This window comes from Tribolium castaneum, chromosome 1, assembly GCF_031307605.1.
Source record: "Tribolium castaneum strain GA2 chromosome 1, icTriCast1.1, whole genome shotgun sequence".
Taxonomy (NCBI): domain Eukaryota; kingdom Metazoa; phylum Arthropoda; class Insecta; order Coleoptera; family Tenebrionidae; genus Tribolium; species Tribolium castaneum.
In genome coordinates this window covers 5,447,077-5,462,999 of record NC_087394.1, presented here as the reverse complement: position 1 = coordinate 5,462,999, position 15,923 = coordinate 5,447,077, and the positions used below count along the sequence as shown (strand labels likewise).

General features: G+C 27.9%; 1 protein-coding gene across 1 annotated transcript in view; it reads right to left on the bottom strand.

Annotated features, from left to right (window-relative positions):
* The window catches only part of trc (tricornered), a 41,512-nt gene that overhangs the window by 4,242 nt on the left and 21,347 nt on the right, over positions 1–15,923 (bottom strand). The window contains exons 2-6 of the mRNA XM_064359705.1: positions 10,502–10,637; positions 5,803–6,443; positions 3,502–3,605; positions 1,807–2,153; positions 1,559–1,746 (exon numbers count right to left, since the gene is read on the bottom strand). Coding sequence (XP_064215775.1) covers positions 1,559–1,746; positions 1,807–2,153; positions 3,502–3,605; positions 5,803–6,443; positions 10,502–10,637 — 1,416 coding nt within the window. The remainder of the gene's footprint in view (positions 1–1,558; positions 1,747–1,806; positions 2,154–3,501; positions 3,606–5,802; positions 6,444–10,501; positions 10,638–15,923) is intronic.

Below are 15,923 nucleotides of genomic sequence, written 5' to 3'. Positions count from 1 at the left end.
GATAAAACGCCCAAAAAAATTAAGTTAATGATGTTTTCGACCCAATTCGGTGGTTTTTGGAAAAACTTCTTACGATATTTCCCAAAATAATTAAGTGTCAGAGTAAAAAACGAGTTACAACAAAAATAACCGACTGTTTATTTAAGCCAAATTGCTATTCTAACTAAAAATTTCCTAAAACACTTGTCAAAAAAGTAACATTTGATATAATAATCTAATAACAATAAGATGATTTAACAAAATCTCGAAGAAAAAGAAGAGTTGTAAGTTAAAAACTTACCCTAACTCTTGAAAAAATTAGTAGCTTAACAACGGCTTATTTTAGTAATTTTTAAACACTTTCGTTTTATTTTTGAAGAAAATTTATGAATTGATTGCATTTTTGGTTAAACAAAATAAGCTAACATATTACGTAAAACTGCAAAATAATGTAAATTTCGAGCCAGTTTAGTGATTTTTCAGTTCGCTTTGGTAAAATCTTGCAATTTTTCCGTTTATTTTCGACAAAATTGCCTTTCTGGTTATGTTAAAAAATTATCGACAATTTAGTGTTTTTTTTTTCAGTGCAGTTAAACTATTTTCGACCAAATTTTGTGATTTCTGGATTAATTATTATCAAATATTGTAAAATAGTGGTGGTTTTGAATTAAAAACAAAGTGATAAAACGCCCAAACAAATTGAGTTAATGATGTTTTCGACCCAATTCGGTGGTTTTTGGAAGAACTTCTTATGATATTTCCCAAAATAATTAAGTGTCAGAGTAAAAAATGAGTTACAACAAACTGGTTATTTAAGCCAAATTTTCGAGAAAATTGCGTTAAAAAACGGTAAAACAATGTTATTTTCGAGCAAATTACAAAATAGCTCCTTCGTCGAATTAATTTCGACTACAAGGGAAACAACGTTAGGAAAAAGTCAAAATATATAAGGTTTATTAATTCAATTCACTGAGAAATGGTTTAGAAAAATATCTCGAAAAAACTTAGTTTCACGTTTAAAAACTTACCTGAACTCTTGTAGAAGGCAAAAATTACATCATTTTCGACAAAATTTCGTAAACCATTCCGTTTCGAAGTAAAAAAAAACATGTTAAAACGTCCACATAAGAAAAAACTTGTGTAAGTCTCAACCAAATTTTGTAATTTCTATTCGATTTATTGCGAAATTTATGACAAAATTAAGAAAAACTCAGTGTCTAGGGCTATTATTATTTTCGTCAAAATTTACCAAATTAGTGGCGTTTTTGGAAAACACAATGCGAAAATATTACGTAACATTGCAAAATTATGTCAAATTCGCTCCAATTTGATAATTTCTCAGTCCAGCTTAGCACAATTTCGTAAAAAACATTGTATTTATTTTAAAAACGTGTTCGCACGCACGGGAAAAGCAAAGATTTTCGACCAAATTTTCCATAAATCTCGGTAAGACAGTGAAAAAACCTAACGACATTTTCAATTCCAAAGAAAAAAAAAACAAGACTTTTTTAACGACTTGTTTTGAAAAAAATAGGAAAGTAAGAGCACAATTTTACTGTTAGGCAAACTTCCAACTTACGAATTTCAAGCTTGACGTCTGGGAAATCGTCGAAATTCGACGTATCATCTATCGACTTAACTTCTACAGGTATCGCGGCTGGCCTTTCCCTAATATGTTCCCAGTCAACTCCCCGAAAGAAGGGAATTATTTTCAAATCTTCTATACCCTTCTGTGAGCCCAACCTTCGTTCGGCTTCACAGCAAAACCTAAAAAAAAAATGATTACACACCTTATAAAATTGCTAGGAAAAAAAATCAATAACCCACTTAATAATAGTATCTTTGGCCTCTTCAGAGATCGGAACTTCGGCGGGAAAGACAAGCGTCTCTCTCCAGTTCATCACTTTGCGATAAGTGTCTTGAGGATTTTCGGAACAGAACGGCGGATAACCGATCAACATTTCGTACATGATGACGCCTAACGACCACCAATCACACGCCGGACCGTAGCCGGTTTGAAGGAACACTTCGGGGGCGATATAATCAGGCGTTCCGACGGTGCTGTAAGCCAGCGCTCGTCGGTTTTTCTTCCAACTTTCGGCACGACGTTTACTATCCATCGGACTAGAGGTTATTACTGAAAACAAACAAAAAATTCTATTCCACTTCGTAAAAATAAATAATTAATTTGTTTCCCTTCACTTGATTGAAGCTAAAAGTTTTTTAATTTAAAAAATAAACAATACTAGAGATGTCCATTATTGCCATTTAATTTAACAAAATAATTTCTAAACGATTGCGATTAATAATCGATACTGTTTAAAGCGATAGCGAGTGAGTGTCTTTAACAGTTGAGGTTATTATTAATCGCCTTTAAATAAAAGGGTTGATTACAACTTTTTTACTCTTCAAATGATTTTTGTCGTTTTTTTATGACGAAACTTTGTTAAATAATTACAAAATAATCTAAAAGTTCTTTAATTTAAAAAATAAACAATACTAGAGAAGTCCATTATTACTTTTTGATTTAACAAAATAATTTCTAAACGATTGCGATTAATAATCGATACTGTTTAAAGCACGAACGAACGATAGCGAGTGAGTGTCTTTAACAGTTGAGGTTATTATTAATCGCCTTTAAATAAAAGGGTTGATTACAACTTTTTTACTCTTCAAATGATTTTTGTCGTTTTTTTATGACGAAACTTTGTTAAATAATTACAGAATAATCTAAAAGTTCTTTAATTTAAAAAATAAACATACTAGAGAAGTCCATTATTACTATTTAATTTAACAAAATAATTTCTAAACGATTGCGATTAATAATCGATACTGTTTAAAGCACGAACGAACGATAGCGAGTAAGTGTCTTTAACAGTTGAGGTTATTATTAATCGCCTTTAAATAAAAGGGTTGATTACAACTTTTTTACTCTTCAAATGATTTTTGTCGTTTTTTTATGACGAAACTTTGTTAAATAATTACAAAATAATTTCAAATTATTGCTATTTCGGCCCAGTTTAGAAACATCTTGAGAAAACTTAAGAACATGACTGGAGGAACCTTAAAAAAAGGCGAAAACTATATCACTTTTGATAAAATTTTTCACAAAATTTCTAAAACAAAACAAGTAAACAACCAAGTTAATATAATTCTCGACGTAAATCAGTGATTTTTACGTTGTTTCTTCTGGAACTTTTAAAATAATTACGCAAAATGAATGAATACTAAAGTGTAATTTGTTTATTTGTTTATTATTAATTTATTTATTTACCAGTGTAATTAGTTAAGGAAAGCGATTAAAATTTTTCGGTTTATTTTTAAGAGAATTACGTCTCGACCAAATTTAGTGAATATTCGTCTTATTTTAATTAACTATTACAAAATATAGGCATTTTTGAGTAAAAAAACGTGAGAAAACACCTGAAAACACAAATTTAATGCTATTTTCGACCTAATTCGGTAATTTGTTAAAAAATTTCGACGATATTTTCCGAAATATTTAAGTGTTTAGCTTTAAAAACTGATATAATCAGGCGTTCTGACGGTGCTGTAAGCCAGCGCTCGTCGGTTTTTCTTCCAACTTTCGGCACGACGTTTACTATCCATCGGACTAGAGGTTATTACTGAAAACAAACAAAAAATTCTATTCCACTTCGTAAAAATAAATAATTAATTTGTAACCCTTCACTTGATTGAAGCTAAGTTTTTTAATTTAAAAAATAAACAATACTAGAGATTTCCATTATTGCTGTTTAATTTAACAAAATAATTTCTAAACGATTGCGATTAATAATCGATACTGTTTAAAGCACGAATGAACGATAGCGAGTGATAAAAATAAAAGGGTTGATGATGACCGAAAATGAGATAAAAGCGCTCAAAAACTTTGAAAAATGTAACATTCGATTCAAAGTTTTGATAAAAATTAAGCTTAAGCTTTAAGCTTCAAAACTTCCATATAATCTTTAAAATGGCAAAAATTACATAATTTTCCTAAATTTTGTGACTCAGCACGGCTTGATTTTGAAGAATTCTGTGAAATATTTGCGTTCAGTAGATAAAAAAAAATTCAAAACTCGTATAATTGGAAAAAATAATGTAGTTTTCGAGCAAAATTTTTTGTGTTTTTTTAAAGATATAATTTTGACAAAATTTTGAAACATTTTTAGTCACGATCTTAATAAAGCTAAGATCAACAAAAATCCTAACATATTCAATCACAAAAAAAATTAATTTAAAACGCTCTAAACAAATGTAGTTTTAAAACAAATTTAGTGATTCTTAAGTCCGGTTTCGCAAAATTCGCAAAAAACCTTAAAATCTTGACGTAAACTATCAAGGACAACAAAAATTAATCCATTTTCAATTTAATTTTGTGATTTTACAGTCCAGTTTAGTAAAATCCACGTAAAAAGAGGTTAAAATTTTAATTGAATTGCCAAAAAACAGTAAAAACTAATTCATTTAATTAAACTAATTGATTTTTTGACTTATTTTTTAAGAAAGTTTTTGAAGTAACGATGTTTTTGGCTAGTAAAGCAAAAAAACGAAAAAGTTAAAACTAATGTCATTTTCTAGCGAATCAACGATTTTGATAAACATTTTGGCGATACTTTCCAAAAATTAATTCCAAAAAACAAGCTGAACCGCTCGAAGAATTACAAAATAATATCATTTACAACAAACAATTTAATAAATTTTGCGAAATAATTTGTTATGTAATTTTTTTCTTTAATACATTAGTTTTTGTGTGAAACATTATTTAAAAAACTGTTTACGTTAGAAGAATTGTTATTATTTTATTTCAAAAAGTAAGCAGAACTGACTTAAACATTTTGGTCAAAAATATCAATATTAATAAAGAATAAAATATGAGATTTTAAAAAACGTACATTTTTATTATAGCTTTATTTTCTGAAACACAATATTTATAAGAATCATTTAATGTTTACACAAAAAAAGTTCTACGTGCAAAAACTTATCTGAACTCTTGAAAAAGACAAAAACTACACAATTTTCAACCGATTTTGATGACCTATTGGCTTAAATTTGTTCACTGAATTTACCATTTTTTATTTTTTTGACATGTCACCACTTTTTGAAAAGTACAAAATGATTTCCTAGCCCACTTTTGAATAATGTCGCAAAAACATAGTTTTTTTCTTTAAATAACGATTGAGAAATGTCAAAAATTGCCGAATTTTCGATGTAGTTTTATGGTTTTTCGGTTTATTTTTGACCAAATTTCGAAAAAAAAATAGATCTCAGACCGAAAAAAGTACTTTTTAAACCAGATTAGTGTTTTTATATAGTAATGTTCAAATACATATTACTCAGCGAAATAAAAAAAAAACAAGAGTGTATGAAAACGCTTAACCGAGCTTTAGCCTTCAATTTTCGACGAAGTCAAGTAATTTTTGAAATAATTTTATAAAGAATTCGCAAAATAATGGCGTTTTTGGGTAATAAAACGGCCAAGAAAATTACAACAAAAGTAATTTTTGACCAAATTCAGCGATTCTTTGCAAAATTGTTTCCTGAAATAATTAAAAATTAGGCTAGAAAACGGCCCAAAACGCTCCGAAAATTCAAAATTTTTGAGAAATAATTGTGTTTCTGACTAAAAAAAGTACAAAAACGGTGAGCTTTGTTGAGTTATATTTTCCTCTTATTATTTACTGGCTTTTAGAGATTTTTGTGTACATAGAAACAAGTTTGTATGTAACTCGTTTCTGAAACACCCATTTTTTGTACATGCATTTTTTCAAAACCAAATAAATAAATAAAATTTTTGCGAATCCATTTGTTTAAAATACTTACTAAAATCCGACGGCTTGGCCTGACTCAGATCCCGATAAAAATCCGTCCTGTGCGACTTTTTCAGTCCCGTACACAGTCCGAAATCGGACAATTTCAAATGCCCTTTCGCATCCAACAGCAAGTTATCCGGCTTTATATCTCGATGGATAAACCCGAGCTTATGTATCGAATCTATAGCTAGTGCCGTTTCGGCGATATAGAACTGCGTAAATTCCTCCGACAACGTGTCTTTTTTCATCAACAGCGTCATCATATCACCGCCAGGCAAAAACTCCATAATCAAATACAAATTGATCGGATCTTGAAAACTATAATACATTTTGACCACCCACTGGTGGTCGGCTTCGACAAGGATGTCGCGTTCGGCTCGCACGTGCGCCACTTGCTCCTTTTCGAGCATGTCGGCTTTACGGAGGATCTTCATGGCGTAGACGTGACCGGTGTCCTTTTTCTGGACCAGGCGGACTTCGCCGAAAGCTCCCCGACCGATTACTTTCAACGGTTCGAAGTCTTCGACACCGAGACGAGAGCGCTTCAGTCGGAGGAATTCCGTTTCTTTTTGGGCGTGCTGGAGGCGCTTCTCATGCTTCTGCTCTTCGGAGAGGCTGTCGTCTTTCAAGGATTCTTCGAGCTTCGCTAGCCTGCAAAGGATTCAAACTGATATTTACACCAATTTAAGAGAATTACTGAAAAAAAAAACAATAAATAAATTTAAAATAATGTAAAAACTAATGTAAAAAAATCTAAAAAATGAATCAAAGAAGGTATAAAAGTTATTAAAATATGGTAATGTTTGGAAGAAGAGAAGAAAGCTGCTAAAAATTCATGCAAGAATAGACAGAAATCGAAAAAGTTTGTTAAAAAAATTAAGGTAAAAAAAGAGAAAAACAATCAATTAGAATAGAAAAAAAAATTATAAAAAAAAAATTAAACCAAAATTTAAAAAATGCTCTAAAGCTTGGTGATGGATAAATTCGGACAAAAAAGCGACAAAAAGAGAAGAAAAAATAGCTAGTAAATCTGAAAAAACGCGCGACATGTGAAAAGTTGAGAAAATAAAGGCAAAAAAAGGTAAATCGACTAAAAATAAAGAAGTTGTTAGTTTTTGGTTTTACGCTCACGTTACCTAAAATTTACAAAAAACCATAAAACAATTTTTGACGAACAACTAACTACATAGTTTAAATTTAAATAATTTATAGAAAAGAGGATGCTAAAGAATAATAATGAATGGATTCGGATGGTAGAAAGTGCGGAAAAGAAAAGAAAAAATGTGGTGGCATAGATTAAAAAAGAGATAACCCAAGAAAATCATGCGAAAATTAAAGTAGATTAAGTATTGACAAAAAAATAAAAGAAAACTGTCAAAAAAGAAAGCCAAAATTAAAAAAAATACTGGAAGAAAAGTTTGAAAAAAATATATAAAAATGTAGATAAGTTAACAAAGTAATGAAGGTAGAAGAAAGCAAAAAATGAGAAAAAATGGATCAAGGAACGTATAAAAGTTGTTAAAATATGGTAATATTTGGAAAAAGAGTGAAAAGAAGAAGAGAAGAAAGCTGTTAAAAATTCATGAAACAATAGACAGAAATCGAAAAAGTTTGTTAAAAAAGAGAAAAACAATCAATTAGAATAGAAAAAAATTAATAAAAAAAATTAAACCAAAATTTAAAAAAATCCTCTAAAGCTTGGTGATGGATGAATTCGGACAAAAAAAGCGACAAGAGAAGAAAAAATAGCTAGTAAAACTGAAAAAACGCGCGACATGTGAAAAGTTGAGAAAATAAAGGTAAAAAACTGTAATCAGACTAAAAAAAAGAAGTTGTTAATTTTTTGTTTTACGCTAAATTTACCTAAAATTTACAGAAAACCATTAAACAATTTTTGACGAACAACTAACAACATAGTTTAAATTTAAATAATTTATGAAAAAAGGATGCTAAAAAATAATAATGAGTGGATTCGGATGGTACAAAGTGCAAAAAAAAAAAATGTGGTGGCATAGATTAAAAAAGAAAACCAAAATTAAAAAAATGACTGGATAAGAAGTTTTAAAAAAATATGTAAAAATGTTGACAAGTTAACAATGTTGAAGAATGTTGAAGAAAGAAAAAGAAGAAAAGTCGTTAAAAAAGAAAGCCAAAATAGAAAGACGGGTTCCAAAAAAATAGAGAAGAGAAAAAAGGAAAAAGAAATACGTGTACCTATAGATTGCTAATAATAAAAATAAAAAAAGCTACAAAATAAAACCAAGAATTGTAAAAAACTGTAATAGAAAAAAGAGTATAAAACATTGTATTTTTTGTCAAAATCTTCTGTTATTTTGGTAATTATTTGTATTATATTACTATTTGTATTATTGTATTATTATTTGTATTGTATTACGTGCACTTTACTTAAAATTTACACAAAACCACCATCTGAGCAATAAAACAATTTTAGGCCAACAAGTTATTATATAATTAAAAAAATATAAAAATAAGCGATGACTCTTGATTTGAATAATAGAACAGTGACAACAACAGAAGAAGAAAATTTATGAAATTGATTAAATAAAACTGTAAAAAAAGTTGAGACAATAAATGAAGAGAAACAAGTATCAACTAAAAAAAAAGAAACATTTTAAAAGAAGAAACTAAAGCAATGATAACTAAAAGAAGAAATAAAGAATGTTGACTAAACTGATATGAAAAATAATGCAGATAGGAAGAAAAAACTATTAAAAAAGAGGACTTGTCTCTAAAATCGTTAAAAAAGAAAGCCAAAATAGAAAGACGGGTTCCAAAATATAGAGAAGAGAAAAAAGGAAAAAGAAATACGTGTACCTATAGATTGCTAATAATAAAAATAAAAAAAGCTACAAAATAAAACCAAGAATTGTAAAAAACTGTAATAGCAAAAAGAGTATAAAACATTGTATTTTTCGCCAAAATCTTCTGTTATTTTGGTAATTATTTGTAGTATTACGTGCACTTTACTTAAAATTTACACAAAACCACCATCTGAGCAACAAAACAGTTTAGGCCAACAAGTTATTATATAATTAAAAAAAATATAAAAATAAGCGATGACTCTTGATTTAAGTAATAGAACAGTGACAACAACAGAAGAAAATTTATGAAATTGATTAAATAAAACAGTAGAAAAAGTTGAGAAAATAAATGAAGAGAAACAAGCATCGACAAAAAAAAAAGGAACATTTTAAAAGAAGAAACTGAAGCAATGATAACTAAAAGAAGAAATAAAGAATGTTGACTAAACTGATATGAAAAATAATGAAGATCAGAAAAAACTATTAAAAAAAAGAACTTGTCTAAAATAAAACAAAATTGAAAATAAATGATTTAGAAAGTAGGAGTATAAGAATCTGAAGTCAGCTGGACAAGCAAAAAAAAAGTAAAAAGAGTTACGTGTTGAGACGTAATGAAGAAGAAAAAAATGGAATGATAAAGAATCAACAAATGTTTGAAGAAAATAAGGCTAAACGAAAACAACAAATCTAGAAAAAAATTAGATCAAAAGCAGTATAACTCTTTGCATTTTTTGTTAAAAACTCTTTTTTTTCTTAAATATATTTTTATAAAATTTATTTGCACACAAACTAGCTAAAAATAAAAAAGAAGGATCCTGAAGAGCTAGATTCAGATGATAAAGTCTACAAAGTGAATCGCTTTAAATAAAAGTAAAAAAATATCAAAATAAAAAAGAAGAGAGTTGTTAAAAAAGAACACCAAAATAAAAAGAGATCTTAAAGCATCATACTGATAACTGGATGAAGAGAAGAACAATAATGACGAAACTGAACTGACCAAAAGATCAAAAGATCAAAAGAAATGAAAAAAATAGAAAAAAGAAATCGAATAAAAAAGAAAACTAGAATTAAAAATGAAGAACATTCACTGTCACGGACAACAAAAATAAAAGACAAAAAATAATAAAACTGCTCTGAAGAAATAAGTCAAAATGTTGAGAAAATAAAATTAGAAAAAAAAAATGGAAAACGAGTTTTTTTAAGTTCTGACAATTAAAAACTAAAGACAAAAAAAACCCTAAACCATGAACAGATGTTTAACGAAAAATAAGCTAGCAGAAAACGGAGAAATGGTTAAAAAAAATAACTAATTGAAGTAAGAAATTTTGTATTTGTTATTTAAAAGCTAAAGTTAAAAAAGACAAGATGCTAGAATGATGATGACCAGATTTAGATAAAATAAAAGAACAAACTGAGAAGACAAGACAAGAGATAGAAGTGAATGAATCAGAAAATAAAGATAGCAAAAAAACCGACTAAACAAGAAGAAAAGTTCACAAAAAAGAAAACTAAAATTAAACTGATAATTTGACAAAAACAGAAAAATAAAAAAAAAAGGAAAAAAAAACAGACTAATGGAAGAAAAATAGTAAAAAAAAATTTAAAGAGCAACAAAGCTTGGAAAAAATAATATTTGATTAAAAAAAAAGCCGAAAGTACCAGAAAACGAAAAAGACTCTAATGTATCAAGAGATTATCAAAGAAAAATAAACTTAAAGAAAACAACAAAAAGTAAACAACTGTAAAATGAGCGTCACGCTTTGCATTTTCGTGAATTTTTAGTAACACGTGATAAAATATTAAAAAAACTATGAGTAATCCTAAGCAAAAACACAATAAATTCAGAGAAATAAATTTAAATAAAATAATAATCATAAAATGCCTTACCTTTGTTTTCGCTCCACATGCTGGGCTATGAGATTTGTGTAGTAATTTTCTAGGGTGACTTTAGCTTTGGTGGCTTTGTCCAGGGTGTGGACACTGAAACGGATTGTATTCTCCGTGGCAGTCATGTCCAGGACCCCTGTAACAACAATAAAAAACCCTCAATTAAGGAGACACCAAACCACAAAAAAATTCGTATTCTCTCGCTCAGAAACACGTCGTAACAATGAGAGTGTAACGCAAGTCGTGCTAGTGAACAAACCGGTGGATCTTCGTCTTCAACAAACAACCAGGTACGATTATTTCATTAAACAAACGAATTCATAGACACCGTTTACACAGAGCCCACTCCACTGTTTCCATGTTTGAAGTAGACTGTGTTTGCCTTTGCTCTAGGTTGAAGGGCCGTTCCCCCGATTTTTTTTCCACAAATTAAAAATTTCCAATTTATATTAATTAAAGTATTTAAATAAAATATAGCAGGGAAAAGTACTAGTAAAATTTGTTGGTTGGTGAAGCGATGATTTTGCGTTTTCGAGCCAACAATAGGAACAGGTAAAGACAGGGAGGCGACTTCTCCGAATTGGGGAATTTCGCATACTTTGACGTCGATTAGAGACTAGAGAGTCTATTCTGGCGACTACAAAGCTGGTTAATTTTAGTTCAAACAGTTAAAGGAAAATGGCAAAAAATAGAATGAAAGCAAGCATGTGGAAAATCAACGAATACAACCAAATCAACTGACATTTAAAATATGTAAAAAAAAAATTGGTATGAGACAATCGTTTCTTACATAATTATGGTAAATTATAAATTCGCACACACTTCATACGAAATCGTTAATAAAATTATACGAGTTGTTTCAGCCAACTTTCCCAATTAATTTTTTCACTATTACGTGTAATTTATTAATGTGCGAAATTCTTTCAAACACAAATAACAATTCAAGGCTGGAGTAAAGATGTAGTAAACAAATGACAAAAGCAAAAAAAATCAGACCAGAAAATGATAATTTTATCAGACACAAACTTACAAGAATTTTAAACGCTTATACTTTTTCATGTAGCAGGTGGTCAAAAAAAATAAAGAGGTAAAAATATCCAGAAATAAATTGTGTTTTTTTTATTAATCCTTAGTTTTACATTCATTCTTCTTAAAATTGATCAAAAAACCTACATATGAATGAACATGTAAAACTTTTCGAAAAAAGCTAACTAAAATTAAAAAAAAAAATGAAATATATAAAACAATTAAAAAACAGAAGAAAATGCATTAAAATAAATATTAGTGAAGAAAACAAAGAAAAATAAAAACTCAAAATAAACTTCCTACAACTAACTTGATTACTCTAAGAAAAGAAAATTGGCGACATTAATATGAAGAACAAATAATAGAAAAGTGTTAAGAACTGTTAAGAAAATAATGAAGACAAAATATAAAAAGTCGAGTAAAAAATTTCGTTAAAAAAAGTTCAAAATGAGAACATCCCAAAGAATAAAAACAAAAAACAATGAAAATCTATTTAAAAAAGCAGGACATTTTTAAAACAAGTGAAAAAACTCGAAAAATTAAATTAGAACAGAATAGAAACGAAAAACCTAATTAAAATAAAAGTTAAAAAAACGAAGCATCAGCAAATGTCTAAAGAAAAGTAAAGTAGAAGAAAACGAAAAAATAGCAAAAAAAACAAACAAATTAGAAAAAACATACGTGAACTGCAAAGTGAGCGTCAAACTTTGTATATGTCGATAAAAATTAAAATAAAAAAATTATCTGAAAAAGACAATAACAAAAAAGAGAAATCAAAACTAGAATTTTTTTTTAACGGAATACTAGTGACAAGAGAGAAAAAATTAAATTATAACAACTTCATAAAAAAATTGATAAGTGAAAAAGTTGAGAAAATGCACACAAAAAATAAAATCTACGAGCATATTGACAAAAAAGTAAAAGCCCTAAAGCATCAAGAGATGTTTAATGAAAAATAAGAACCTACCAACGGAATTACTGAATTGCTCAGCTAAATAATAATAACAATTATTATTATTATTATTAAGTGTTACTTAAAATTTAGAAAAAAATTGTAATCTTCAATATCTAAAATTCAAAAAAACAATATCCAAGAATATAAAATGATGAATTGAAAAAATAAAACTTATAAAAAAATAAAAGTGAAGAGTTGTGAAAATCAAGGTAACAAATAGACTAAGAAAGAAGAAGTTAATAAAAGAAAAAACAAACATAGAAAAAAGATAACACTGGAAGACTAATACACTGAAGAAAATAATAGAAAAAAATTGATGAAATTACGAGTGAAATTATAAGATGATAAAAAAATCTAAAAGAAAAGATGAAAAAACTAGAAGTAAAAAATTGAACACATAAAATTTACAAATAGAATAGAAAGAAATCATTTGATTAAAATAAAAGTTAAACAAACCTTTAAAAAAAAATAAAATTAAAGAAAACACGTCAATTGTTGAATAAGCGTAAAGTTTTGTATCTCTCGATAAAAAAAAAGTTTTTGAAATTCATTTTTAGTGTTAGGTACTCAAAATTTTGAAAAAAATCTGTAATATCTAATATCTAAAATAAAAACACGACAGTATCCAAGAATACAAAAGCGGTGAAACAAGAAGATAAAACTGATTAAAAAAAGATAAAAGTGAATAATTTAGAAAATAAAAGTAAAAAATAATTCCCCAAAAAATGTTAATAAAAAAAACAAACATAGAAAAAAGATTATTCTAAAACAGTGGACAAGAAGGAAAGAATAATAATAAAATTAAATAAGATTCCTTTGATTAAAAATGGTTTGTTGTTGAACAACAAAACATTACTAAAGCTTTTGTTCCAACTATCAGACATAATCTGATAAATAAATTGATAAATAAGAAAGCAATTAATATAAAGAAATCCTGAGATTGCAATCTACTAAAAATTCAGTTTTAAAATTTTGAAATTATATTAACTTAAAACAATAAATTACATTCACTTATTTTTTGTGCAACAGGTGACGGACAAAGCTGCCGCAGCAATTTTGTAAAATTGTGCCAAATTAAATTAAAACAAATAGAGCGTTATAATTGAAAATTGGATGTAAAAAGCTTTGGCACATCAAATATTACAAATTAATTCAATTTTGCAATTTTTACACTGTTCTGTAATTGAGGAAATAACGATTATTTTACAAAAACCGGCGGAAACAAAACGTGTTGAATCACCTTTTTATTGAATAATTAATAATTGTACACTATTCGTGATTTAGTAACTTTTTAATTGATTGAAATGGGAACACGGTAATAAATACGTGTAAAAATAAATCGGAGTCACGACATTTATTCGAAATGTCTTGCATTAACTCATATTAAATCTGTTACGTTGTCTTTTATAGCGGCATAAATGAGAGTAATCGTGTAATAAATATTGTATTTTTGGCGTTAAAAAGATAACGTCTGCTCCAATTGTATTCTAAACAATATATTGAGTGACAAACATGAAAATCGCTCTTGACTTTCCCTTCAGCCATCAATCGATTTTTCGTCATCCTAGTACAACTTTCACCTTTTTTATCTCTTTCCCTTCCATGGAGAAATTGCAATGGTAGGGTTAGTCGGGGTAAATAGAAACCGCGGGTAAGTGACCGAATCCACATACATTCAAGGTTAACTTAACCAAACAGAGAATTTCGTTAATTAGATCGTAAATTTGCGCTTTCGCGTCAATTATTATTATTGCACATCATTTTTCCCGTTGCTGCATAATAAATAGATCGTGAAACAACGATACAATTATTTGTATTTTTTTAAAAAACCGAGTGACACCACAATACACACCTATTACGTTATGAATCACAACGATGACTGACTCGACTTTTAGTAATGAAAGTTCGTAATCTTGAACTTTCGATGACATAAACAAACGATTTCCGTCAATACTACAACACGCGGAGTGTAAATACACCCTTATCTTATCACAAAGTTTGCGTTTTGCGTATGATTAAACCTTCAATACACGTACAGAAGTTGGTTTCAAAATTTAGGTGCAAAATATACAATCAAAACAAAACTCTAGTTTGTGGTCATAATAACCATCAGCAAACGCATGAAATAAAGAAACTGGACTTGACTTCAATAATGTAAAACACATTTGCCAATTTTTTTTTCCATTCTGGTTTAATTTATTATTAACCTTGGCCTCACAAAATTAGTAGTACTAGTAGTATTTTAAAACCCGGAAAAATGTTGACATTAAGAAAACAAGACAGTGGAATTTTTATCTGAGTGATAACATAATTATCTGATAATATAAATAATTACATTGTTTGGTAGAAAATAGATTCAAAACCCGGAGATAAGCATCTGCTTATAAGCTTGACTTTTATGTTTTTTTGTGTAAAACTAAAGTTCATTTTTCGTCAAAATGTCGTCATAAAAAATATATAAAAATGAAAAAAAAATTCTGAAAATTTTAAACTACAAAGAAAGTCTACAAACAGTAGCTCTCTTTAATAATTTAAAAAATGTTAAAAATGAAAGATTCTTAAACACATTATTTACATTAAAAATTAATATTAAACATAATACGAAGAAAACCAGTACTAAATTACAATTTTTTCCAATGTAGTTTTAAAAAAAATAAAAATAAAAATAATCCGTCTAATTAAAAAACAACAACAACAAAAGAAAAAATGCGAAAACCTAAAGGAATCTTTAAATATATGTTCAAATGTAAATAAAAACCTTACAATGTAATCAAAATGGTAGGTTCAAAATTATGTTGACAACACTGTAGGGTCTAGAAACCTGTCATATAAACAACGTTACCAACTTAATTTCAAAGTCGTATGCTACTTGAATTCACAGTGTATAGTCCTGAAGATGATATCAATTCCTCGAAACGTAGAATAAAAATTAAAAAAAGCGATAATATGCGCAGTCAAAAAAAACTGATTTTCCATCACTCTCTCTAATGTTTTAAATTGGCATTTTTTCGTTATTTTTAAATGCTTCATTTTCGATTTTTGTGCTTTTTGCCAATTTTTTTTCTTCTTCTTTATTTTCTTAAATCTTAAGTTATTTTTTCTTTTATATCAATTTGTTTTTTCTGAACCGTTTCCTGTTTATGGTTTTTTTAAACATTTGTTTTAGAATTTTTTATTTTTGGTTTCGGAAACATTCAACTTTTATTTTGATGTTTTTTTTAAACATTTGTTTTAGAATTTTTTATTTTTGGTTTCGAAAACATTCAACTTTTATTTTGATCAGATCTTTTCTTTATATTCTTTTTCTTATTTTGTTTTCTCGAATTTTTTTTACATTTTTTTTCAGTTTCATTACCTTTTGTCTTTTCTTCTTCTCATCACTAGACTCTGAGCTGTTCTTTAGCGATTTTTCTACTTTTTTCATAAGTTCTATCCATTTTT